Source organism: Sinohyriopsis cumingii, chromosome 5 (genome assembly GCF_028554795.1).
Source record: "Sinohyriopsis cumingii isolate HCF-2022 chromosome 5, ASM2855479v2, whole genome shotgun sequence".
In the NCBI taxonomy this organism is placed as follows: Eukaryota; Metazoa; Mollusca; class Bivalvia; order Unionida; family Unionidae; genus Sinohyriopsis; species Sinohyriopsis cumingii.
The window spans coordinates 33,002,358-33,030,097 of NC_142965.1; the positions used below are offsets into that span (position 1 = coordinate 33,002,358).

The 27,740-nt window shown below is 35.5% G+C and overlaps 1 protein-coding gene across 1 annotated transcript in view; it reads right to left on the reverse strand.

The window, feature by feature from the left end:
• Positions 1-2,343: 2,343 nt before the first annotated feature.
• The window catches only part of LOC149798902 (uncharacterized), a 32,360-nt gene continuing 6,963 nt past the window's right edge, over positions 2,344-27,740 (reverse strand). The window contains exons 6-9 of the mRNA XM_089957819.1: positions 19,753-20,017; positions 13,875-14,189; positions 11,986-12,149; positions 2,344-8,300 (exon numbers count right to left, since the gene is read on the reverse strand). Coding sequence (XP_089813945.1) covers positions 8,158-8,300; positions 11,986-12,149; positions 13,875-14,189; positions 19,753-20,017 — 887 coding nt within the window. The 3' untranslated portion in view covers positions 2,344-8,157. The remainder of the gene's footprint in view (positions 8,301-11,985; positions 12,150-13,874; positions 14,190-19,752; positions 20,018-27,740) is intronic.

Here is a 27,740-nt window from a genome sequence, read left to right on the forward strand (position 1 = left end):
TCAATTCAGTTCTGACTCTTATTTGTTTTGGTTGTGATTCTGGTTCTGGTATACGACCCTTTATATCACCTATTTCAGCATAAGCTTGGTCAATACCCTTAAGTATTTCTTGCATTGGTTGAGCAGCAGTTATTTCACCTGGAAGTTCTCGTAGAATCTTTTTTTTTTTTTTTAGAGTTCTTTCTGCTATTTTACCAGCTGCTTTAGTGGTTTGCTCCAACGTGGGAAAAAGATTTTTGGTAGCCTTTGTAACTCTTTTGGTAGCCTTCATAATAGGTTTAAATAATTGTTCTGCACCTTCTGCAAATTCCACCTGAGACTCCTGACACACTTGTAGTTGTTGCTTGACAGAATCGCAGACTGGAAGATATTTTTTAATTGCCTCTAGTTGTTCTTAAGCTAATTTAGCTGTGTAAGATTCCATAGTTGGTAAAGAATTACACATTATTATTTTATACCATTAAATGATTTAATTATGCCCCACACAGAAACAGCAGCAGGGAGGGTGATGACCAACGATGAGTGTCCGGGTGGGTCAACAAACACGCATACAAATTTGAAAACACAAGCAACAAAGATAAAGTAACAAAATGAGCTAACCCAATTAGAGAAAATCTTGGTCAGTTAGAGGCTTCGGTTTGACATTATTGACCTTGTATTTTCATTTTTTCTTTTACAAAAGTTTTATTTTCAAAACAGACTTGCTCCAAAATTGGTCTGTTCACCCTCCCTGCTGCTAAGCTACATCAGTAACTATAACTATTGAACTGATTGCATAGTAATAAAGTTCTATGCTATACTGAAAAACCATAACTAACTTGTTGCATTGTATTGAAACTCTTGTGCCACATGATAACCATAACTATTAACTGATTGCATAATAATAATGTCCTAGATTACTTTTCTTTATTACTGCCTGTTTGAGTGACTGTTTTTCTTTTTGATATTTTTTACTTGATTTCTTCCGAGTGACCACCACTGGTTTCTTTAATATGATGTGGATATTTTATAATATATACTGAAGGGCCCGGTAAGGATACTGTGCATTTATCTCCCTTGCTGAGCATCCTGAAGCCAACTTTCCTTTAAATTTCACATTTGTAAATCAGCTGTTTTTTTAACTTACAACATGACTACACATTCATTGATCAAATTCTGCTATTCCTACATAAAATTCATAATCTTTCTTGTGTATATTTATTTTTTCATGATTGTGTCATTAAGTTCTGGGTTTTGCCTCTACGCAGGACCCTAACTGACACCCTCTAAGAGATGAAATTCCCCATCCATACATTATTTTACAAATTTGTTGTATTTAAAATACATATATTTACTGAACCAGAATATGATATTTCATAATCAAGTCTCCATATTTGTTATTTCAGGTCATTAATTATGCCTGAAAATGAGAGACGAACCTGTCAACTACTGTATTTCAAATTAATGGGTCAATATCACTGGAGATAAGGAATGAAAGAATTATAGATTTTAGATGACATATAGTACTGGATGTCTGATATGACACACCCCCCCCCAATATAATGGCTCTTTATGAACAGTCAGCTAGAATGAAAAGATTGTTTTACAAAGCATCAAGACGCTAATTTAAACTGAACTATTATCCCTGATTAATGTAAAAGCCAGTGATTCATGGAAATTTTCCAATCCATGTCACCTATCTTATGTGCTTCCATCTTACAATTTCCTTTTTGAATTAATCAGTATGTTTAAACAAGAGTTCATACTTGGTATTATGAACAAAACCAAAGCCTTGAGGCTGTCCCAGTAAACCATACTTGGTACTATAAGCAAAATTACCCTTGGGGCTGTCTCAGTAAACCATACTTGGGGGCACAGGGAAGGAATTTCCAACATGCAGTCACCAAAAGATGCAATTTAGAATTTTTGTATCATTTTCGTATAAACTATTTGAGTTATCATAGTACATTGGGATATATTTTTTAAAATGTTACTACCCTGGGTACTATGCATGTTTAAATGGAATGGTTCTTAAACATAATTATCAATGATTTTATATTAAAATGGAATGGTTCTTAAATATAATTATCAATGATTGTATGTTTAGATGGAACAGTTCTTAAATATAATTATCAGTGATTGCATGTTTAAATGGAATGGTTCTTACATATAATTATCAATAATTGTATGTTTAACTGGAATGGTTCTTACATCTAATTATCAATGATTGTATTAAAATGCAGAGTAAAGCATCTGATCAAACAAGATATTCCATCCCAAAGAGTTCAAAGTTTAAGGTTACAAAATAAAAATATGGAAATAACTTTCAATGCCATTTTTATAAATACAAGCATATCACAAATCAAAAGTTAGTATTTTATTGCAGTTTTAATAACTATCTATCATAATGCCTAGTGAGTTCTGAAGCTCAATACATTTGTACACAACTGTAAATTAAATCATCATAAGTACTTAATAAATGTATACAGATTGAGTTAATTGGAAAATCACCATGAGTAATAACTACATGAATACATGTACACATATCAAGTTAATTAGAAAATCATGCAGAGTAAGAGTAATTAATACATGTATACAGTGGAGGTTAACTGGGGAAAAAAAGAAAAGTATTGCATAGCATTATGCTTTCTTAAATACTTATAAATATGGTGTATAATCACATAATATCAATTGTAAGAATACTGAGATTTTGTTCAAGATAATAATAATAATAAAAACAATATAAATAATCACAATATTAAATATAACAGCAATCAAAAACACTTGATAAATAATAAAATTGAGAACAAACACAGTACATTTCTAATTATAAATGACATAACATTTACATTTCTTCAATCAAGCTTGAGGTATTTCATTCAGACATAAAGAACATACATGTGATTCTACTGGCAGTAGAAAAAAATATTACAAACTTTAATGTCTGTTTACTTTACATCCTGTTTCATAATTAAAATCTACCCTTTTTGAAAATTAAAAATGATGGGGGATAGTGTTTTTATGTGTTATCTACATATTACAGAAACCAGTCAGAGCTAGTCTACTGTGGAATGGAACTGCTGCATCAGTGCAATGATATGTGCTGGGGAATTGAATTAAGAACTGTTACAGGACTACTTATGGGTACACAACAAGCTGAGGTGTTCTAAGCAACGAGGGGATCAAAGGTTGCCCCTGATGACTTGTGAGTCATTGACTAAAAATTGTATGACCTTTGATGGTGATGAGATAAAATGGAGAAAGACAAAGAAAATGATTTTGGCAGAAACATATGCCTAAGTAGATCTATTTTAATTACTGTCTTCTTTACTTGTTATTGTGTTTGTCAAGATGTTTTAAGAGGAATCTTTAATGGCTGATATTACCTTTATTTAGTCAATTCATTTCAAAATGGTGATCTTTATTTAGTCAATTCATTTCAAGATGCTGATATTTATTTGGTCCATTCATTTCAAGATGCACCAGGCAGGAGATATTACAAATTAAAAAAATCTTGGAAATCAGAGTTTAAGTGGGTGCAGATGTGTTGCAAAGGTCGCAAGTTTGCATTGTATTTCTTGCAAAGTAGATTTTAAGACAGCATATGGGTGAAGAAATTATACCACCAGGTACATGCCGACACCACTGCATAGAAAAGATGATTCTTCTGTAACACACAGACACACTGTTTGAAGGCCTTAAATTGTGATGGGATCAAAAGTGGATAAAATGACACTTGCCAGCATATAAAGACAACATGCAATGTCACTTTAGTCCTTGTCCCGACCCCCAACAGGACAGAAAATTATTTAAAATATGTGTAGGAGTGAAAAGCTAAGTGTTATGAATCATTTATCTAATGATCAAAGGGATGATAAAATACAGAATATTCCATACGTATGATCAAACAGTTCAGATTACTTCAATTCCTTGGTATTCCAACATCAATACAGGCAGAAGTGAAATGATCTTCAGACCCCTGAACCAGATCTTTTTGAAATCTTTTAAAATTTCAGTTTATTTTTCAAGTTGAAAACTTGTCATTTTATTATAATATGAAGAGAATCCATATTATGGCAAAAAATGCAGTTCTTTTGTTTTCAATTCCCTTAAAATGCTTAAAATTTATTTAAATAAAAATCATACTGCAGTATGCACAAAATACAGACTTACATTTTGGCTATGCCAACACTGTGCACAGCTCCCATGAACTTGCCATTAAAATCCAGTGTAAGATTGTAGATTGTCAAATACTATCTGTAATGATCCAGCCTTGCATATTTAGCTGTGTTCCACATATAATACCTGCCTCAACATGTGCAAAACTCGGTGCCACTGACTGAAGTGACTGAGGTTAAGCAGGTGCCTACCAAGCACAAATTCACAAGGACATCTAATAATTGTTGAATATAAATACCAAGGTCAGGCCTATTCTGGCAATAGTTCCCACTGTGTTAGCACAATCAAGATCAACAACGTACTTTACCCCAAGCTGCAGAAAAATAACTGCAATGTGACCCAAAACATCAAAATGCTCTGGGTCCATAAATGAAAAGACATGCAGCAGTTTAGTGTAGACCACTTAGACAAGAATGGACACTCAAAAGGGCAATGTAAGGTTGAAATGTTTGGAGAGAAACGGCTAGTGAAGGGGCTGTGCTGCTTTGTCTGTCAGAACAACAGAAGCAGCATGAATGACTGTCAGCACACATGTGAGTGCCAAGTCAGTTGAAAAGACAGGATGAGTCTGAACAACAAACAGCAGGCTTTGACTTCAGGGGGCATAACCTGCAGCTCTTCATTTATAAATACACACTTAGGCCCTTGAGCGCTATGCAAATAATACAGAACAGGGAGGCCAGTCTCAGCAACTGCATGCTCTAGCATGTAGGTCTTTATGGACCACAAAGGGTCAATGGCACCACGTTGCCTGCCTTCCAACATACTGCTGCCCAAAGAAAAACAACATCAAGGCCAATTTAAGTACATGTACATATAGGACTGTACTTTTAAAAAAAAGTATTTTCTTTTGTTAGTGTTGACTTGTGACTAGTAGCAAAACATAACTGACCAAAATTATGTGTGAAACTCTATAACTTTTGCTGATCATCAGAGGATGTGTTACATCGGTATATGCCAGTTCTTACCGATAAAATTAGCCTCTGTACCTGAAAAAGACGAGGCTCGTGGTAATTATGTATTGGCAGACTGCAAAACATGTTTTAAGTCATAAAGTCTCAACATCAAGTTCTGAAAGAAACTGACTTATTCTATTGATATAGTTGCAATCCCATATCCTTCCAAACTTTGATCAGTGATCATCGGCAACAACACAGCACAAGGAGAGTTGGTGTATCACTATGAAGGATTTCAAAACTTTGATATTCGATTTAAAATAAAGCAATACACTATACAAATGAAAGCACTCCTGTCTGTTTCATAGACTGACATTAATCCTAGCAGTCACTTTCTGCTCCATTTAATTTGCTTTGAAGAGTCTGTAAACATGACACAGCAATCAATAAGTTCTTTTTAAAAAAATACTGGATACTACAGATTTTTTATATATCATTGGTGCTTTTATTTACTTTTGTTCAAAACAAATAAATAACCACAAGTTTGTTTGCTGGGGGCCCAGCTTGTTTTTAAAGTTTGCTGGTTTCTATTTATAGATGACTAAGTCATGTGATCTAGCCATGCTGAATTTATTAATTATTGTTATTATGGGGTTTAATGCCATTTTTCAGCACAAGATAGGCTATACACGGTGGCCAGTATAAATGGTGGAGGAAGAAACCAGGAAAACTCTGGAAAGAACCACCGACCCTGCTGAAGTTGAAGGCAATCACTCACACCAAGTCAATAAAACTAAACATTTTATGCGGTGCATGGAAACACTGTTTCCTTTATATGTGAACTCTGAACCAAAGTTATTAACTGTGTATGGATTACACTGGTGACAGACAGTAATGATCCTTCCAGGTTCCAGGTTTTACTTCATTAATCTCTACAGACATCATTGCAAAGAAACATGGGTAATACTTTCAATCTATGTAAATGGAGTGGTATGGGCACATAATGACATCAATAATCCATCTCAAGTGAATGCTATAGAACCAGCAGTGGAGACACCATCTTTGGCTCTTTCACAATTAAATTTGACTAGATAACTCTTACACCTGTGTAGTTCCAACAGAGTTATCTCTCATAAATGCAATGGAGTACCTGATTTTATCCCTGTCAAATTGACAATCTAACATTGTTCTCAATTAAATCTTGTGCTATAATTAGCTCAAAGGCAACAAAAAAAGTCATGGAGGAGCAACCATACATGAATTATTGATGGCACCTGCCAATCCAGAGATGGACAAATGAGTACTGGTGCAGCTTGCATAAAAAGTTCATGTCATTGACAAGGAATACAAACTACTTGTGTGAGATTACCTGTAAAAACTCTGGTTCAGACTGGGGTGTAACAAGGATGTAAAGCAACTGAACATAGAATGCTGGGTCTATCCAGAGTAACCCAAGGTAAACCCGTGGACATCTAGGGTTAATTGTGATTATTACGTTGAAACAACAGCCATAAATGCTTCACAATGGAAGTCTTGGGTGTGACTGCCCTCAGCAATAACCTTTCCTTTTTGGGGTGTGCTTGCCTCACAAAAAGAAAAACAATTATATTAAAAAAACATGCAGTGTCTCATAAGAGGAACTGGCCAGAAAAACAAAAGTCGGTGAACCTGTGAACAGAGGGCATGGTAAATGTGACACCTGGTGAGCATGTTGACAGGCATGGTTAATGTGACACATTGTGAGCATGTTGACAGGCATGGTAAATGTGACACGTGGTGAGCATGTTGACAGGCATGGTAAATGTGACACGTGGTGAGCATGTTGACAGGCATGGTTAATGTGACACCTGGTGAGCATGTTGAAGACCATGCTATTTCCAGTGATATCAAGGTAAACCTCTACTCCTCCAGATCAATTAAACAAGGCTTATAAAGAATTGTAATGTCACTACACCCAACATTCCAAACCCCACAAGTCACATTAAAAGAATTATACTGAGGACATTTTGGAGGTGTGAAATGATGGTAGGATGCTCATAGCTTGGTCGGAATGCCTCCCATCATATCGTCTGTTCACCCACTATATTTCTGATTCAACATTCTGACTCCAAATTAAAAGACCTCTTCCTTACCTTAAGTGTAACCCCTCCTCAAAACTAAAGTTATTATGCCAAAAAATGATCTTCTGTTATCATAGTGACCTTGACCTCCAAATCAATAGTTCTCTCTCAAAATGTAAGCCATCAACAATGTCTGGTGAAGCTAAATGCTGGAGAACTGTAATTTTTGTGTGTAAATCACTTTTCAGTCACAGTAACCTTGATTTTCTCATCCCCAAATAAAATGAATTATGTATTACTTCAAGTGGAAGCCTTCCATAGAGTTTACTCCAAGTTTGTGATGTAGACCTAAAGCTATTGTGCAGATATAACCTTTTCTTTAAGTAAAAAAGACCTTGACCTTTAAATCTTTGATCTCAAAATCATGAGGCTTATTCCTTACCTCAGGTTCACATCATGCACAAAGTTCATTCCACACTTGCCATGTCAAAATGCTATTGTACAGAAGCCACTCTTCATTTCCAGTCACATTAACTATGACCTTTTCACTCCCAAATCAATCGGCTTGTTTTACACCATGTGCAAATACTCCACAAAGTTTGTTAAAGGTAGATTTTGTAAAACTAAAATTATTGTGCAGAAATGAAAAAGGACATAACAAAATGAAGTATATGAAATTTCAGAGGTACAATTATCATAAATTAAGGTTAGAAACTGAAGTGAAGTTCAATAATGGCTTTCTGGTGAAATTACAGCATAATAACATGGTTCCACTTCATCAGTTTAACAATTTCAACTATCCATAAGACAACAAATGTTCCCCTACAAGCTGTAAACACAAGGGCATTTAAAAAAGAAACTGAGGTGATCAGAGCTTTATGTACATTTCATAAATCCTTCCAATATTTTGCATTAAGATTTCAATGCATTTAGGTCTTACTGCACAATGCAAATTATATCTTTTTCTTTACTGGGATACATTTTTTAAACATTTAAATATAAATGCAAGTCCGTTTAAAAATGTTATGGATCAAAAGTGAAGATTAAAGGTTACAGCTCAGATTAATGAGGTCAAGTTTTGAAGAACCAAGTCCATTCTTTAGATGCTGGGGAAGTCCCTGTCCTTTGTTCACAGCTGATGCACCAAGAAGGGCACCAAGAGCCGATCCTCTGTGACAGTTCTCACCTGGAAAAAGAAGGACACATAAAAATGTTCCTACTTAAGGAGACATCAACTGTGCCATGTGATTAATGGGTGTCTATTGACTAAACTGTGTGTAAGATATATATACATATCTTTTACTTTTGGTATCATTTTCGATTGCATATGTGCTATAAATAGGTGTCTACAAATTTCAAAAATATTATCATAGGGCTATATTTCTTTAAATCTTATTATGCCCACCCCCACACCCTGAAATGATCAGTCTCTTGTACTTGTAAAATTGTTCATGACAATGAACATCTTTTGTAGATAGGTTCACAACAATTTCGTAGTTTCTGTAATTATGGTATATAATTCTGGCATACACCTTTGCTCTTGCAACCTCTGACTGTATGTCTTGAGTAAGGGCTTTTGGTCAGCTTCAATTTTCTGAATCCAACAAAAATCTCCATGTATCTCAATCAAAGTTGAAAACAGATACAATGTCAGAAAGGCACTGGTCTTTCCTATATTGATTAGTAAAAATAGTAGCTTCAAGTTTAAAAACTGGCTCATGTGATAGTATCATGGATGTATCACAATTACAGAAAACATTCAATCTCAATATCAATAGAATCAACCAACTCTTTAAACTAAATGGATTAATATAAAAAATATAGTATCTGCAAAACATTATGTGAAAGGCTTTCATACATTGTTAATCTCTTCACTTAGCTTAATTGTTAAACAATAACTTTGGTACTACTCTCGATATTTAACCAGCATGCATTGCCAGGTCAGCAAGACAAATGAGCGCTAATTATGGGCAGGGTGTAGAATATTAATAATGTACCAGTCTCCTTCATGAACTTCAAAATAAAAATGCCCCATTTCATTGGAATGCGTAAGAGTTTCTTTATAGCAAATTAGATAATACTTTTTTATCTTAAGTCCAATGGGCAACTCACTGAGAATACAGTCTGGATTTATAAAGGCTGTGGACACAATTTCTTTTAGCTCTGTATAAGTAATTTGTTATTTCTTAACTTTTCTTTATGCTTTAAATATACAAGTTCAAACTTCAGTGCTGCATCTGTGTGAAATATGTTTTATCTAGAATGACAAACTTCTGGTGCCATATAACTACCAGTGCACAATGCAGAAAAAGGTATTCTGCTCATAGATATTTTGAAATGTTTTCATTTTTCTTCTCTATGTCAAACATCATAAAAAAGCATAGCTTTTAGCCCTAGTTTCAGCTTTTCAAAATGTAAATGTAAATTCTGCATGGTTGACAATCAGCTGACTTTTTCAAATCTAAACACCTGGATAAAATACTGTTTTTCTGCTTGTGCTTTTAGCATAACTCAGAAAGTATTCAATGTATTGTCATGAGAACCGTTTTGACCATTTGCTACTGAAAAAACACATGACTTCACAGAATTAAATTTTTCATCTTGACTACACTGTTTCTGTTATTCATTTAGGTTCTGTTATAATTTAGATGAAAATATTAGTGGTGACTTGTGCTATTAAACTTATTTGATTGGCTTGGGTCTTTTTTTTTTACTAGTGAAGAGACAATTAACAAAGTGACAATGACATTTATCATTATAGCAAGACTAACAATTTACAGTGTAGATGCTGTTCAATGCCTGACATAGAAGTGCAGATGGGATACTCAGACATGGCAGTGTATACAACACTGTGCAATGCTGGTTGAAGTGCAAACACAGGATTCAGGAACAATTATGCCTGATGCTTGTGGCACTCTACTGTCTGTTGCATGACGATTTGCCATCCAGCTTTAGTCTGGTCTGATAAAGGGTTTGAAAATATTAGATTTAACAGTTACAAAGTCAAATGTAAGAGAACAAGTAAGATTTATGTACATAGAAAACAATGAATTTCTTGGACAAGTATTTTGTAATCAGTCATGTGATTCAGTTCATACTTTTCAAATATGTCATCACAAAAGCTGACTAGAATATCAGCACTACGATCAGGGATGAGATAAAAATTATAAAAGGGATGGCACAATCTTCATCCATATGACTATCAGTGACCAAAGTTTCATGTTGTAAAAGTTACAAGTCATTACATATGCATATACATACAAAGTTTATTACTATATCCCCATAATTTTTTGAAAGCACATGGAAAAAATAGTACACATAAAAATCATAGTGATAACCACACATTAATTTTCAATGCAAATGCATAAATATAACATTCTGGCATCTTTTTTTTTGCAGACCAGTTAAGTTGTGCGTGCATCAACAAATTTGCGAAAAGTGCATTTGTGTTTTGTTTCCAGTCAGATGAAAGAACTTGTTTGATATGGCTTATGAATACATGTCAGCCTGATGGCCTTGATGTATCCCTATTCCCTCGGAACAGAAACACATGCAGTTTTGTGTATTTGTTTGATATATTTCACAATGAGATACTGAATGTATCTGTAGGAGAAAATTGATACTACCACAGCAGTGACACCACTTTTATCAATGCAATGGAAGAAAACCCTGCTTGATTAAATATAGCAATAAAATTGCTATGTAGCGGTCCTAACTCTCATCATAAACATTATCATATCTGAACGTGATTGAGAACCCAGGAATAGATCAGCACTGACTGCACATTAAAATTAAGTGACAACCAAAAATTGTGTACAGCATCTGTTACTGAACTAGACTGCAAGCTTTTCAAGCCCACTTAGTTCATGTCTAAATGCAGAAATAAACAAAATAAAGAACCAAACTCATTATAGGTAAACAACACTGCATCATTAAACTCTGACATTTGTTAAAAGGTGTTATATTCTGACATTTGTTGGATATGATCACTCTGTGATGTTTCTACAGATGCATATCCCCACCCTGACAATGTTCTCTGTAACAATCCACCCAAGAAATGTGATAATGCAAATAAAAATCTCTTCAATCTAAAAAAGGTCAATAATTTGATAAAATACAGAATCTGATGCATTATATGTTAAAGTTTAATTGTAAAATGTCACTGTTCTAAAATTATTGTTAAAGTTTGTAACTTCTTTTATCAATGTAGTAATGTAGCCATTAATAAAAATGGCAAAGAATGGGAAAAATCCAAGCAATCTATTTTTGTTTTGACAGAATATCTATATTTTTTGGAGTAGATAGGAAGAAAATATGTTACTTGTAAAGCAGAAGCAATTGTATTGTAACTTACTGCTTCATCACACACACACACACACACACCATATATATCCTATTCATGTCTTCCAGCAATGACTTAATCTATTAAGTTTGGTTAGAGAATATTTTGTGATTGAAATTTTCCAACATTTTACATTTTTATGTCTCTTTGGAACTCTGAAGTTGGAAGCCAAGGACACCTCCCTTAAAGATGGTTACCATGAGGGCATAACACTAAGTGAATGTCAACCATGTGTTTTAATAGCAGATGTGGCAGAGAACAGATGGAGGTTAACACACCATCTTAAAAGCTTTTCTAAAATGTGAGCGGTTAATAATTGATTAACAAGATCTAATTTCACACTCTAATCGATTGATATTATTACAATTTGATATTTTCCAAATGATATAAATATGAAATGATTGCTTCTTAAAAAGAACACATAAGACTCGAAGAACTAATTTTTGTCTTGCCATTGTATTCAGCTTCAAAGAAACCTTAAGGGTTTTGCATGGGCTAAAGGTAGAGAAGGAAAAAGTAAACAACGTACCTCCACAGTTGGCATTAACCAGAACTCCACCTTGAAAGTCATCTGCAAACTCCAAAGCTATAAATAGCATAGAGCTCAGAGCCCCCTCTATATAACATGCAGAACCCAGCATTTCAGTGGCACTCTGGTAGGCCTTAAGTCTTGTTTCCGAGTCCTTGGGATGGCTAAAATATAGATGCAGTAAATGGATTATCAAATAAGAAATAAATGGCTGTCTGCCATGGTCCAACCAAATGAGAAGCATCAAATGGTAAAGGAAGCTGTCTTCCCATGACAGAGTTGTACACTACTCTATTGTGTACCTACTCACAGTGGTATGGTTGGTTTCATATGACTTACATAAATTTAGGAACAAGTTTTCCTATGAAAAAATTATGCACCACACCATTTTGTGCCTACTCAGTGATGTGCTTTGCCTGACTTCCTCATTAGCAGAAAGTGGACAATATGATCTCCATCACTGCTAATGGAGGTAAGGCATTGAACAAATTTAATCACTCGTCTTTTCTTCAAGGATGATGTTACAAACAGAGAAAGGGATTAGATCACAAACAAATATAACTACTTCTTAATATCAAACAGTCATATAGAAAAGGAAACAAGAGTCCCTTAAAGCAACCGTTGCTGTACTGGCCGAACCAAGCTGCAGGAATTCAAGATAACATTTAACATTTCTTTTTTTTAAATTGCTTATGGTTGAAAGCATCTCTGATATTCTTACCTATAAGATTTTCAAATTATCCACTGTTTAAGACATAATGGATGTAAGATTGGCACCATTTTCATTTAATTCAAGATGGAACTGGACATCATTGGAAGACTTTAGTGAAAATACCTCTGTTAATATGACTATCCATTCAAGAAAATTAGTGATAAGATTTTCAATAAGTTCATTGTGGCAGCTATAATTGGAGGTCAGATCAGCACCATTTTTATTCACAAAAAAACTTTATATCAAAATTAGTCTTCTGGAAAAAACACCATATCCTGGAATAAGAATTAACAATAACTCACTAACCCATAATTTGCAATTAGTGATTACTACAACTTAAGCCATCACTAATCCACTGGAGCAATAAAACTTACCACCATTCACAATGATAACAGTTTAGCGATCTTGTGTTGTATGCATCAAATAAGATGTTAGTGGGCATTCCCTTTAAAGGTTAACTGACCTGTTTTCTGTGTCAGTGGAGAAATTTCCAATGTATTGCACTTGATGAGATAATATAAATGATCACAGCGGAAACAGACAGCTGTTAAACCACTCAAGTATATTAGTGCAATTATTTTCACAACAGTCTTTATGCACATGGAACTAGCCTGGTGTACTGCCCACAAGCACTGATTTAATTACTGATGATAAGAAAGTGTGAAGGGTATCTGTCTAGTACTCAATGAATAATCCACATTTATACTGAATACAACTTAATGTGTCAAGTGTTTTATGCCCAATTGACAATTCTTTATCAAAACATCAACTTGTCATGCTCTCACTAAAAGACAGAAGGATGAGTAATTTTGATTTTGTGTATCCATCTGCCATTATGTGTAGGGAGCTTACACTGTGCAATTTCATGCATAATATGTGGAAGTTGTAACCCCATGTTGATATGACTTTCCATTCATGGATAGCAAACTATTTTCAAGCTGGACCTTGGGATGAATGATTGTCAACAGTTGTATAGCATTATAAGGATGTTATTAAGGAGAAGCAATATGGATGGATGGAATGAAAACAGGTCATACCATAAGCTCTGTTGATCTGTGACCAAAAAAATGACTACCATAAAGGTAAGCATACTGCTTAGTGAATTTTTTAAAAAATGCATAGAATGTAATGTCTTGACCTGTTGCAACTACAATGGAAAAACATAAATAAGAAGTACCTTTCAGCTTTCTCTAGTAACTTAAGTATCATTTCCCTCTTCCTTGGCCCACCAAGTTCTGAATGACCTAGAAACTTCAGTACTTCTTGTCTGAGATCATGGCCATTTAACACAGCATGCAAAAGCCTGGCATATAGATCAACAAAAGGGATGAGGGACAGCACAGGATGTGTAAGCTTGATAAACTCAACTGTCTCTTTGGCACATTCAGCTTCATTCTTATGAGCATTTCTTAAAATCCAGGGGATGGCAGACACTAAGGCGCCAATGACAACCAGCTGGGAATCCTGGGTTCCCTTGGATTTTGCTGCATACCTGTAAGAAAAACATTTCAAATGTAGTAAAGAAATTAGGGATATTTTTGAAAACAATAAATACACATCTTCATCATCATCATATCGTTACAAATGAAGTACAGACATTGCAAGGGGCCCCAAGTGGCCGAGTGGTCTATTGCGCTCTCCGTTACAGATCATTGCGGGGCCCCGAGTGGCCGAGTGGTCTAAAGCGCTCTTCGTTACGGATCACTGCCATCTCACCTCTGTCTGCGGCGGTTCGAGTCTAAGATTCAGCCAATGTGGGCATGTGAGAAAGCTTGCCAGTAGCTTCTCGTGGGTCGGTGGTTCTTTCCGGGGTTTTCCGGGTTCTTCCTCCACCATTAATACTGGCCGCCATGTATAGCCCATCGTGCTGAAAAATGGCGTTAAACCCCACAACAACAACAACAACAACAGATCATTGCCATCTCACCTCTGTCTGCATGGGTTCGAGTCTCGGATTCGGCTAATGTGGGTGTGTGAGAAAGCTTGCCAGTAGCTTCTCGTGGGTTGGTGGTTCTATCCGGGTTCTTCCTCCATCATTAATACTGGTCGCCATGTATAGACTATCATGTGCTGAAAAATGGTGTTAAACCCTACAACAACAACAACAACAGATATTGCACTTAACTTTAGTTTACTGGAAGAAAATTATGCCACACTTGACTTTCATCTAGCTTGTATTATGATCAACAATTATGCTTCTAAACATACAATAATTATCAGAGCTCTTTTGATTCAGAATTGGGGATTATATGATCCTGCCCATCTGTGTATGCATTTGTTTATAATGTCATGCAACTCCTCCGATGTGGTTTGATGCTGACATAAAGGTTCTAGAGGTAGTGTGGGGCTGAGAATTCTGATGCAGCCCCTAGGGTAGTGTTGGTCTGCTAGTAGTTTTGTATACATTTGAAATAACTTTAAAATTACATGACCAAGGTATCTGAGAATTGGTCTGTGTGATCAATGACCCAAATCTTGTGTCAAATGTCAGCATCAGAATAAGATGCCAGAGTCATACAGTTATGGCCCCTGGGTTATTGCTTGAAAATCATTTGGATTCCCTCATTATACTTATATATACACTTATGGGGCAAAAAGATGAATTCAGACATTACCTGGGCCATTTTTACCTCCTGAAACTTAGCCCCATGGCTTTAGCCATAGCTTTTGCGATCCCTACCCTAAACACAAATACACACTTACTGGGCATGCAAAGACAAATTTATACATCCAACTGACAATAACCTTGGGGTACATTCATATGCCACAAATAGCTGCCTGTGGGTCATAATTTAGGATCTATTTAAATCTCCACCATATACCTATATAACAAACACTAAAATTAATAAATGATAAGAACTATTCCAGACAAAAGAATAAAATGGTGGTTTTTAGTCAATTATTTGTAAATGTAATGGTTTGCATGAATATATATTAAATCACAATCTTCCATCCTGACCAGTTGAATTAAAATCACGTCTAATGGGGCATTAGAAAATATACCTTGCAAAACCCATGCCTTATATCTGAAACAAATTTAAGATCATATAACAATTTAACTCCCCCAATTCCACTAGGAAACGTGCTTGTTTTCTGCAATATTGTATATAAGTCGATGCCGAGTATAACACAAGGCCAGATCAATAACTCGGCTTCATTTTTTTCACTTCATTCCAAACAGCATGGTAAATTTTATCCTATCTGTAACTCAGCAACATTTCAGGTCAGGATCATTAAATGAAACTAAAAGTACCTAATTTGTTTCACATTAAGTATTTTAAATGTAGTATGTACTTTTAGTGACATATAATGACGCTAATCTGAAAATTTATTGAGTTACAGATAGGACAATTTTTTTGATGCTGTGTGGAATTAAACTATAGCAACTTCTGGTTTCATAAATATTAAAAGTATCACTGTATGCTATTTCAGATTACCATCAATCGGGAAATATCATCATTAACACTAAAATGTTTCTTCAACTAAATTGCTTCTTCCAGTTCTTTTTTGATGAGAGATACAGAGATAGAGACATATGTATTCCATCACATTTTTCTTCTTGCACCTCATGATCAAAATAAAATATTATCGCCAGATCTGAGAGAGAGATAGAGTGAGATTTCAGCACTTAATGTTTTTTCTTTTGTACCTTACTGCCCCTGTTTAGCTGAAGCTTTTGTCAAAGAGAGAAAACATTAATAAATTAAATAGTAAATGTAAACTATGAAAATATATACTAGACTCGTTCAAAGTTTAAATATTCACAATATTTATATCCATATAGACTCCATGTAGGCTAAATCCAAAGAATGACCATTTTACATGCTGTCTAATTTTCAATTTTCTTGGCAAGTACAATGACCTCTCCATTCCAAACAAATAAGAATATTTTTTTTAATTGCATGTACTCTTCCTGTACTTAGAAGGCAATTGTTTTTGATCTTTGTTCATACTTTAAATTGCAGACAGTTCTATCGGCAAGTTCAAAAGATGTCACTGGTTGAGAAATTTACACGAGTAGCCAGCATTTCCTTGCATTACAGGGTACCATATTCATAACACCCTATGAGTAGCCTCATTTCCCTATTGGTAGCCTCACTAATCTGATCTGGTCTGCAGAATCTTGACCTCAAACAGGTGTCAGCTTGGAAAACCTGACTACAGCTGTAGCATATTTAATTAGCATGCAAATACTACTACAAAACCATGTGATTCTTGGACAATGGAAGTGGTAACTAAAACTAAAAGGAACTGCTTACCCTTGGTATTAGTTGATAATGGAAAATGGTACTGCACTTGTACATGAGCAAGATCACAATCAGGTATGTGAAATATACATATTACGATTGTCGAGATATCTCTCTCTCATACTGGGGCATAATTTATATTTGACTGTGAGGTGCAAGAAGCAAAACGAGATGGAATATCTGTCTTTGTCATGGTTATTCATCTCCTAATTTGTCGATTCTAACGCACATATATGCAACCAAATTTAATCAATGACATTACTAGTGCATGCTACTTTAGCGCAATTCATCTAATGTACATTAATTTTCAGTACTGTTGATCATGTAATTGTTTAAAAACATTAATGTGGGGTCCTTTATTTTTTAATACTATATCTCTTCCCAAAAATGAAATGATTTTGAGATATTATTGTTCGTACTTATTTGAAGAAAAAAAATCCATATGAAAAATTGTGACATATGATAAAACAATTTGGATGTCATGATCCATCAATAAGTCGATCTGGAGTATAAGACAAAGCTAAGATATTCTGGTCCAACAGTATTGCCTTATAGGTTGAAAAATATAGTACATGCACAAGGTAAAATAAAAAAACAAACTGCTACTGAGTTGCAAGGTACCATGATATACTTACACACTTCATTCCATTTTAAAATAATACCACATTTAAGGGTACTGTGTTCAGGCTCTAGTTATCAAAAATGAATATGCGGAAAGGTAAATGCAATGTCAAACAAAACAACATATGATACTGTAGGATAAACTATATGATAGCACACTATTCCTTAGGATTCAATGTAACTACATACTGCAGGTTATGACAGCACACAATTACTCAGGCTTATATCTAACTACATAGTAGAAGTCATGGAAGAACATAGTTACTCAAGCCTATACCTACTTATGTAGTTTAAGTCATGAGAGCACAAATTTACTCAGGTCAGTACCTAACTACATACTTAAAAACACTATAGCTTAGTTACTGAGGCTAATATCTAAGTAGTGTAAGTCATGATAGCACACAGTTACTCAGACTTAGTACATACTGTAAGCCATGATAGCACACAGTTACTCAGACTTAGTACATACTGTAAGCCATGAAAGCACACAGTTACTCAGACTTAGTACATACTGTCAGCCATGACAGCACACAGTTACTCAGACTTAGTACATACTGTAAGCCATGATAGCACACAGTTACTCAGACTTAGTACATACTGTAAGCCATGAAAGCACACAGTTACTCAGACTTAGTACATACTGTCAGCCATGACAGCACACAGTTACTCAGACTTAGTACATACTGTAAGCCATGATAGCACACAGTTACTCAGACTTAGTACATACTGTAAGCCATGATAGCACAGTTACTCAGACTTAGTACATACTGTAAGCCATGATAGCACACAGTTACTCAGACATAGTACATACTGTAAGCCATGATAGCACAGTTACTCAGACTTAGTACATACTGTAAGCCATGATAGCACAGTTACTCAGACTTAGTACATACTGTAAGCCATGATAGCACACAGTTACTCAGACTTAGTACACAATGTAAAGCCATGACAGCACACAGTTACTCAGACTTAGTACATACTGTAAGCCATGATAGCACACAGTTACTCAGACTTAGTACACATTGTAAGCCATGACAGCACACAGTTACTCAGACTTAGTACATACTGTAAGCCATGATAGCACACAGTTGCTCAGACTTAGTACATACTGTAAGCCATGATAGCACACAGTTACTCAGACTTAGTACACAATGTAAGCCATGACAGCACACAGTTACTCAGACTTAGTACATACTGTAAGCCATGATAGCACACAGTTACTCAGACTTAGTACATATTGTAAGCCATGACAGCACACAGTTACTCAGACTTAGTACATATTGTAAGCCATGACAGCACACAGTTACTCAGACTTAGTACATACTGTAAGCCATGATAGCACACAGTTGCTCAGACTTAGTACATACTGTAAGCCATGATAGCACACAGTTACTCAGACTTAGTACACAATGTAAGCCATGATAGCACACAGTTACTCAGGCCTATGCCTAATGATACATACTTACTCTGTCCTACAGCTGATGGCATATAGGTACTTGGGCCTATACCTAACTAGATACTGTAAGTCATGATTTAATATGACACAGTGCCTAGCCTAATTTCCTAGGGAGTAGAGAGAGCCCTCAGGGTATGAGCCAGGGGTTCCAGTTTTGATATATGTTGACGCTTGAGTCACTGATCTCTCACAAACAACTTTAACATTTTTGATCATAATGCTTAAATAAACGAGACAGGCAAATCAGGAACTCCTCACTCATACATGTATGAAATTTAGTCCTATAGAAATAGTAGTGTAAATTTTCAGCTGAATACAAGAACTTATACCGAGGATATGTTACTGTCCAAAATGAGAACAAAAAACTTGAACATTGCGCGCAGTACCAAAATATGAGGAGACCTTTGATGAATTTAACATAACTTTAACATTGTTTATAACACTAAAATGGGCTTTCTATTCTAGCAGGTGAGACTGGAAATACAGGCATATTCTTCCTACCCAGTGATTAAAATTCCATCACAAATCCCAGCAGACTTTCGTCTGCTCTAGTTTCAGACTTCTTGCTTTAGCTGTGTAGGAGGGGGTACAAAAATATTACAAAGCACATATGGAATGTATCACAATACCCCTGAATTTTCAAAGAAGCACGCAGTACTGGCTTTGATCGTGAACATAATCATCTTTGACTGTCTCTTTTACTTTCAACTGTAAATTCAAGTAGCTTGTACCTTTTTTCTGCAAACTCCAGTAAATCTTTGGGTGACTTAGGTGGATCAGGAAGTGCTGACCAGTCTTTGAAAAATGATCTGTGGTAGGATTCTGCATATGTATCATTATGGCTTCCTGGAGTCGTCATGAATTTAACGTAGTTTGCCAGTACCTCACCTCTGACCTCTCTGTCTGGCTGATGGCAATTAGGATCACCTGTCTGAATGGTTTTCATTATTTGAAGGGACACAATGGAATTAAGTGTGCTATCCCCTGACTTCATACCTACAATACAGCACATCAACAATAACTAATGAACCATTAAGCTAAATAGATTTAATAATGCTCAACTTGGGAGCATAATAAACAAATTGGAATATACTTTCCAAACTAAAATATCAGTCATAATATTTTTAGTTGGAAATTATATGGAATAGAACTTTATAATGGTTGTCATACACATATCTTCAACCTACCCTGTTTTTCCCACACCCTCAAACAGTGACCTAGCTGTGGGTGGGTAAGGATAGACCCTGGAGTCAATGTCACTTCCATATTTCAATTGGTCTTTTCATGGTCATTAAGTTTATAGGACAGCGAAAGCTGTTGTTACTCACTGCATTGCTTCATTTTCTTCTTGGAATGAGTTATAACTCTCTAACCTGTTAGATTATACTGGTGTCATTATATATAAATCTCTTTCATATAACCATGTATCTGAACATACAAGGTGGCATCATATGGATATTGTCTGTTTGACATTTAGTAACAAGTAGTAATTATGATTAATACATAAGAAATCCAGTTGCCTTGTGATGAGTGTTAAATTCTGTTTGCATAGCTTGTTTTTGTGGACCTTGAGCCCTAACCTTTGACCTTGTTCTTGTCACCAAAAACATTTAACCCTGAATTTATGAGTGTCAACAAAATCTCAAACAAGATATTTCAACCAACCTAAATTCATTAATAAGATTTGGTTAAAAATTCCATCATTTAAAGTAAAGCTGTACTAATGTCACTTTTTGCCGATTATGCCACTACCGCATATAGCCAATTATTAAAATTGTCGATACCGATTATATAGACCGATTATTTCATTATTATTTGTTTTATAACAATGACTGGTTCAGAAACATAAACCTACTAGTGTAATGCAAGCATGCATTTTGCCGTGTAAATTATAACAAGGTTGTTTATGAGCAAGTGTACAAAAAACAAACAGAAACCAGATAAGAAGTACATTGGTATTAATAGAAAACAACGATCACACATACATAAAACTAACACTGATAAAACTTATGCTTTGCCAATTCAATATATAAATGAATGAAAATGTATTAGGCTAGTTTTTTAACTTACGTTCAATGATGTGGTTCGCCATTACTAGATTTCAATAAATGACTAAAAAATGTTAATAACAATAGCCCAATAATAATTAAAATTAATTATACACATGCTTTAAGACTAAAGTTTGACATTACTGTACGCTGGATGCAGCTAATACTGAAAGCCTAGTTGAGGTAGGTTGTATTTAAGCAACAATAACATTTCTCCCTTCTCGCCAGGTAACGATCCACGACGATCCACAAAAATTTGCCCTGCACAACTAAACAGCTGCTTGCTTGGAACGCTTGAAGCTGGTGCAGACAAACAGCATTTAGCTAATTTGGCCAAGTAGGGGAACTGAAACGTATGAGCATTCCACCAGCCGTAAATGTCTTTTTCCCGTGGCAACAGAGGGCAGGCCAGATACAATTCAGCATCATGTCAATGTTGTCATTCACGTGGGTTATTTCGTTGACAGTACGGATAGGTTCAACACAGGCCACATAAAACAAATCACGGAGACAAAACGTTGATGGTCCAGTGTCGTCTGTTTCAGTTTTTTGTGTTTTTGTTGGGGTTCCTCCTGCTTGTCAGCTGACGCAACTATGATGCATTCTGCTCTAAGCCAACTAATAGCTCTTGGATCGTCAAATGCAAATGGCTGCTTCAGGTCCAGCATGGCATCAATAGTCAGAGTACGAGGAGTTGCTGCAGCTGTTGAGTATCCTTTTCTTTTTTATCTGCCAGAAACAGGCCATGTTCGACAATGTGCTTGCAGCGCAAGTGCTGGACAAGATTTGATGTTGTATAGTTTTTAGAATCCTTTCCACCTCTGGAAATGCATGCTTTGCAAAGTGTACAATTTACTTTAGATTCATCGACTGCATTTACTCTGAAGCAATTAAAGACTAAACTTGAGTGTTTCGAGTTCAACATTATGCATAGGCTTGGTGATATATTTAATAGTAGTCAATCGCTAGTCAATATTAATAACCTAATCGATTTAGTGCTCTTGTGTGTTGTGATGTGATTTGGATTTTTAACGTAGCTTTAAAAGAATTTCAGTCATATCGCTACGATGTCTGCAATGTGGCAGTTTATAGTGATGTCTAGCACTGGGGCATCATGCCGCAGACATGTAGCATGATGTCCCACCCAGTCACATTATCCTGACACCAGGTTGACCAGTCCTAACACTAGCCTCTTGATGCTGAGCGCCAAGCAAGGCAGCTGTTAGTACCATTTTTGTAAGTCTTTGGTATGACTTGGCCAGGGATCGAACCCATGACCTCTCGCATCCGAGGCAGACGCTCTAACCACTAGGCCACCAGAGTGGTTTAGCGCTCCTGAAATAATGTTTTAAATCAAGTAAGTTGCTACTAAGTTGTCCACGTGGCTTAATGAATGCACGAACCATGCTGTGAGTTGTGCGCCGAAGCAGCTCAGCAGCTGGGGTAACGTTGCTGGCGCTGGCATGCCAATATCAATGCTGTATAATATTTTTATGTCAGCATTCAGCTGCTTCAGCGTGTGACCGCTATTCGTTGATTAGAAGCATTGTATGACTGGCTAAATAACAGATTAACTATAGTGAGTCATAGTTTCATAGTAGTTGGAAATTTTGCTAGCTATCTAATCTGCCTAGCTATCTGCTAATGTGTACGCTGGAAGTTCAACAGTGACACGAGGCTTCATTGGCTGGCTGGCTGCTGTGATTTTGATGAGTGCATGAATGGTATTGATATTTTGTTGTGTGCAGACAATGAGCGGTAGTTTAGAGCAAGTGTGTTAAAAACTATTTACTTTTAAGAATATGTCTTTCAATTAAACCCAAAATCAAATGTTTATTCCTTAATTTCCACTATTTAATTTTGATTTAAAATTCAAGCCATGTCTAGATGAATACTATGACTAAATTTATATTTTGGAAATTTGTTTACATCGGCACCGATTATTTCTGCCGATACCGACTAAACAGATTGTTCTAATAATTGGCCCGATTATGAGTATGGCCAATTAATCAGTACAGCTTTAATTTAAAGACATTTACAAAAGGGTTGATTTAAATTCTGACAAAAGCCTTCAAAATTACATACTGTTGTATAAACAAAGACTAAATTTTCTGTAAAATCAACTTATCTTCTTGTAGTTCAATAAACCAGTCCCAAAACCTGTAACGATCCACGGGCTCTTATTGTTTCTTAATATATAATAAAAGGGATGACAATTTAACATTTCTCCTGCGTTCTATCACAGGAGTCTGGCATTTTATCAATAAAGTACGGCAAAATCTCTGACAACATGAAATCACCTTATTGGTAATATAAATGAACACAAGGAGTGCAAGCGTGACCACAAACCTCCGCTCGATTTGACTTTTCTCATGCATCTTTTATTGCTTCAGAATCACAAGAAGACTGAAAAACTACACAAATACATTCAAAAGACAGTGACATCCCAGTGCATAACTCTCATACTACCATCGCATCAATCCAATCCGGCAAATTAACCTTTATTTTCACCATTATGGTCACAAACCCTTTCTATTATAATCTACCTGACAGAAGTAGCCCATTAGACCAGTTTCTACCTTGCAGGAAATATGCGTTTGGGTCTAATATTCGTACCAAACACAGCTCAGAATCTGTGTGATCTTTTAATACTAGGGAAATTTAATAATGGGTATCAATATATTAGTTGAACTTGTTCAGAATAATGAATTTACCAGGAAAATGTTATTTACAGTATTATTTTACTATTTTCAAAAGTTGTAAATAAAATGCTCTCACTCTGCACATACATACATACATACATACATACATACATCAGAGGTCTCGCTAGGATTTTAAAACTAGGAGTCCAGGACTCCCATTTTGGTACAAATGGGAGTCCCACCATCAAAAGTTGCAGTCCCTTCTTTCCTACAGAATCAACACAAACGTGAGTGCAAGTTGCAACTATTTTTAGGTGGAGAGGTTTTCGTAATGTAATCACTCACTTTAATATAACTTCATTACAACAGTCCATTGACAGGATTGCAAATTTATGGTTTACTTATTTGTCTACGTCCTTGTAGTAATTTTAGGCTATGGTTAAATAGTATCTGATTTGCTGTTTTTTCCCCCATATTTTAGCAAATACGTGTCAAGTCATAAAACAGCTTAGACCTTAAAGCGCATCTTGCAAATTCCACAACAAAGCATTGTCCATATGTTTCTGACCTACATAATTTGCATTTTAAAGTTAAATCTTTAATAAAATAATATCTTGGCTTTGCATTCAATGATTTGTACATGTTTTCTGAAAATATTTGCCAGATGATTTACGAAAACAGGCAATCTAATAAACTGGTACATCCCAAATTTAGCGAATTCTGCCATTATTTCCTGTTAGGCCTACTGGTCCACTTACAGTTTCAAACTAATTTTATGATGAAATAGTGTACAAGAGGCAGTTAATATATATCCAGATCACTGATTCTAATCTTAAAACACATTTTTGTACGTTTTATCATCAAAGGATATCATGCAGGAAATTGATAGTTGCTACCTTACTCGCAAAAGGGTTAATGGTGAATCAGCTATCAAAACATATCCTTGTGAATGGGCAACAGTTTGTCAGTGTAACTGAAATCAAAACTAGGCCTAGCTACTGATGTCTTAATGAATACATTTCGCTACAACGCTAAAACTAACCGGGCTAAGGCAAGGGGCATTTTTAAAAAAAGTATGGTCAGTCAACATATCTCTTAAATAGCTCTTGTTTGTCCATCAGAGTGATACTTAATTTTCTCAATCTAAGTAAGGACTTACTCCAAACACTAAGCTAGACATCATACACTTTCTTGCACTAAGCTACTGTCCTATCTGAACTATCAATTCTAGCAGCTTTAGCACTCTTCTGAATCTCGTTAAAATCTTCGTAAGTTTGCCGTTTAACCCCAAAATACTTATCCAAATTTACAAATGGCATTTTGTCTAAGTCTCAAAATGTCTTGATTCTGAGGTAACGTGCACTACTTATTCCGATACATTCGGAAATGAACACAATAATGAAAGCTAAAGTTGTTTATTTGATGTACTTTTATAAATGACCGTATGTACAGCCTTTGAACTAGCCGCCCAGCTATTGCATCATGTTCTTTTTGATGTACTCTTATAATGGCAACATGTACGTACATCAAGGGGTCTTTCAGTCACTGAAATCTGTCCTTGTAAATATCAGCACAGCTAATTGATCAACACATTTTCCCACAAAGCAGGTGGCTGAAGCAGGACTGGCAAGTCTTTAAATTTTGCCGCACACCTATTAAATGCGTACGGAGGACTCCCGCCTCAGTGATTTTCTGCGTCCCAGATCAAAAATTGGCATCCAAATATGCGTAATTAAGCGTTTCCGAGATCTCTGATACATACTGCTATGTCGGACAATTCTGCACTTCGGGTAATTCTGTGCAACGATACGTCATTTCTGTAAACATTAGATCACTTGCTATTATGGGTCAAAAATCCATTTTGTATCCAGAAAGAACGATCGTACATTAATTAAGAAAAGTGATATTCATAAAGTGTACAAAAATATCCCAAATTTAGACTCGAAATGCACATAAAAATGTGATTTCTAAATGGCAACGTGAAGACCCACTCCATGACCTTCTTGAACCTGTAACCCAGAAAATTTGATTTACTATGCATCTTTCAGAATCATAAAAATAAATACATTATATAGAAGATGGAAATGTGTACCTTAAAATAAAACTGTATTTTAATCAAGTTATCAATTTTGCAAGAAGTTGTCCCACACGTACAAAATCATCTGCTACCCAACGTGTCTACTTGCATCTAGAACATAAATTCTCAACAAATTCCCCGGCGCATAGTCTGTTTCTAAATTCTGCAGTAATTTTTCCCCATAAGCAAGACGTTGTAAACACATTACATACTATTCATTGTTGTTTCTCTTCCATGTAATAGCTTATTTTTCATAAAATGTTGAACTTGACTAACTTTTTTACAAGATCATTTGAGTTTGCTTAATATCTCTTGGCATTTATTGGCATTTTTACATTGAATTTTGTAAAACTAGCTATAAACCTGACCTAATTACTCGACTGAACTGCTGACAGAAACAGTCCAAAGTAATTCATTTCATTTCTATAGTCCGATGGATAAACATTACATCTTTTCAAAGCTATGCACAGAATAGGCCGACATATCGCAAGTCAGGAAAACAGGGGTGGTGGTATCCCCCATGTCCAAAATTAATATTATTTTAACAGAATATCCGGTGATAACTGTATCTTTTTAAATGGTAAACATTGCTGTATTTCATTTTTGTCAATCGCTCGAATTCGGTATGCATTTTGCTTCAATATTGGAAACGAAAACCTTAGGTGCACAGAAATGCCTGACAGCAGTGTACATACATACATACATGTGTGTATTTGAGGGAGAGAGATAGAGAGAGAGAAAGAGAGAAGGGGGCTAGTTTTGAAGATTGAATATTGTAACCTTCCCGGATCTTTGAAAGAAATTCTTCAGGTATTGGATGAACTATTACAATTTCGGTACAAATCTTTATATCATTGGCATGAGCAAGGTATTAAACAGTGAAACATGTTTCTCTTCTCTCGCCTTCTTCACTGTTGTCGTCATTATTAAGGATGGTAAATCTCCAGTAAACAATATGGTATTCTCAAGTGTTTCTTTTTTCTCATCATAATACTTGATAATTGTATCATTTACTGTCCTTTTTCTTTATCCTTCACCACCACGTTTTTCACCTCATCATCATCAATGGTATACTTATCAGGTAAAGTATCATTCGTACCTCTCTAACGTCAGTATTACCATAAATGCTAAATATAAGTAATTTTTTCATTAGTCATCTGCCTTTGCTCTCTCTCTCATCATCGGTAAATCATACAAGAATCATTTTATTCTCTCTCGCATCATTATTAATTGTAATGTATCATACAGTAAAACCTGTCATGAGCGACCTCTGCTATGAGCGACCACCTGTCATTTCCGACCACAATCGTAATGCACGGATCGATTTTACTATATAAACGCTCTGTTATGAACGACCACCTGCTGAACGCGACCAGCGACCGCGATTTCTTGGCAAAATATGCATTTTGACACTGCTATGAACGACCGCATCGCCAAAAAATCAAAACAGATTGACACCACTGACCTTAACTTAATCCTTTGTAAACACTAGAGCTCGGGATAAATGTAGTATGCAAACAAAGTGCACATTAAATAACACTATAGTTGAACAACCATATATCGGGATAAACACCTCTAACCATCATTTAATCCTTTGTAACAAAGACTGCATAAATAGCAAAGATTGCTCTAATAAAGTATTTAAAAATAATTTGTCTTACCAGTTTTGCGAAATTTACAACTCCAGCGTACTGTGTCATTTGTAAACTGCAGTAAACCAGACTAAAGTACATGTCACTAACCGCCATTGTAGTGCCGAAGTCATGTGAATAGCCAGTAAGAGTAACATCAAAGGGAGTAATGATGGATATACGCAGTCAATTTAGAGGTTTGTATTTTTTCTTTATCTGTATGAAAACTCACAAAACGCCGGTAGTCCTTATGTCCAAGTGAGAAATCGTTTGAAAGGGCTTCAATGTTGGTTTGAGTACGTCGTTTGCTTTCCAGTTAAT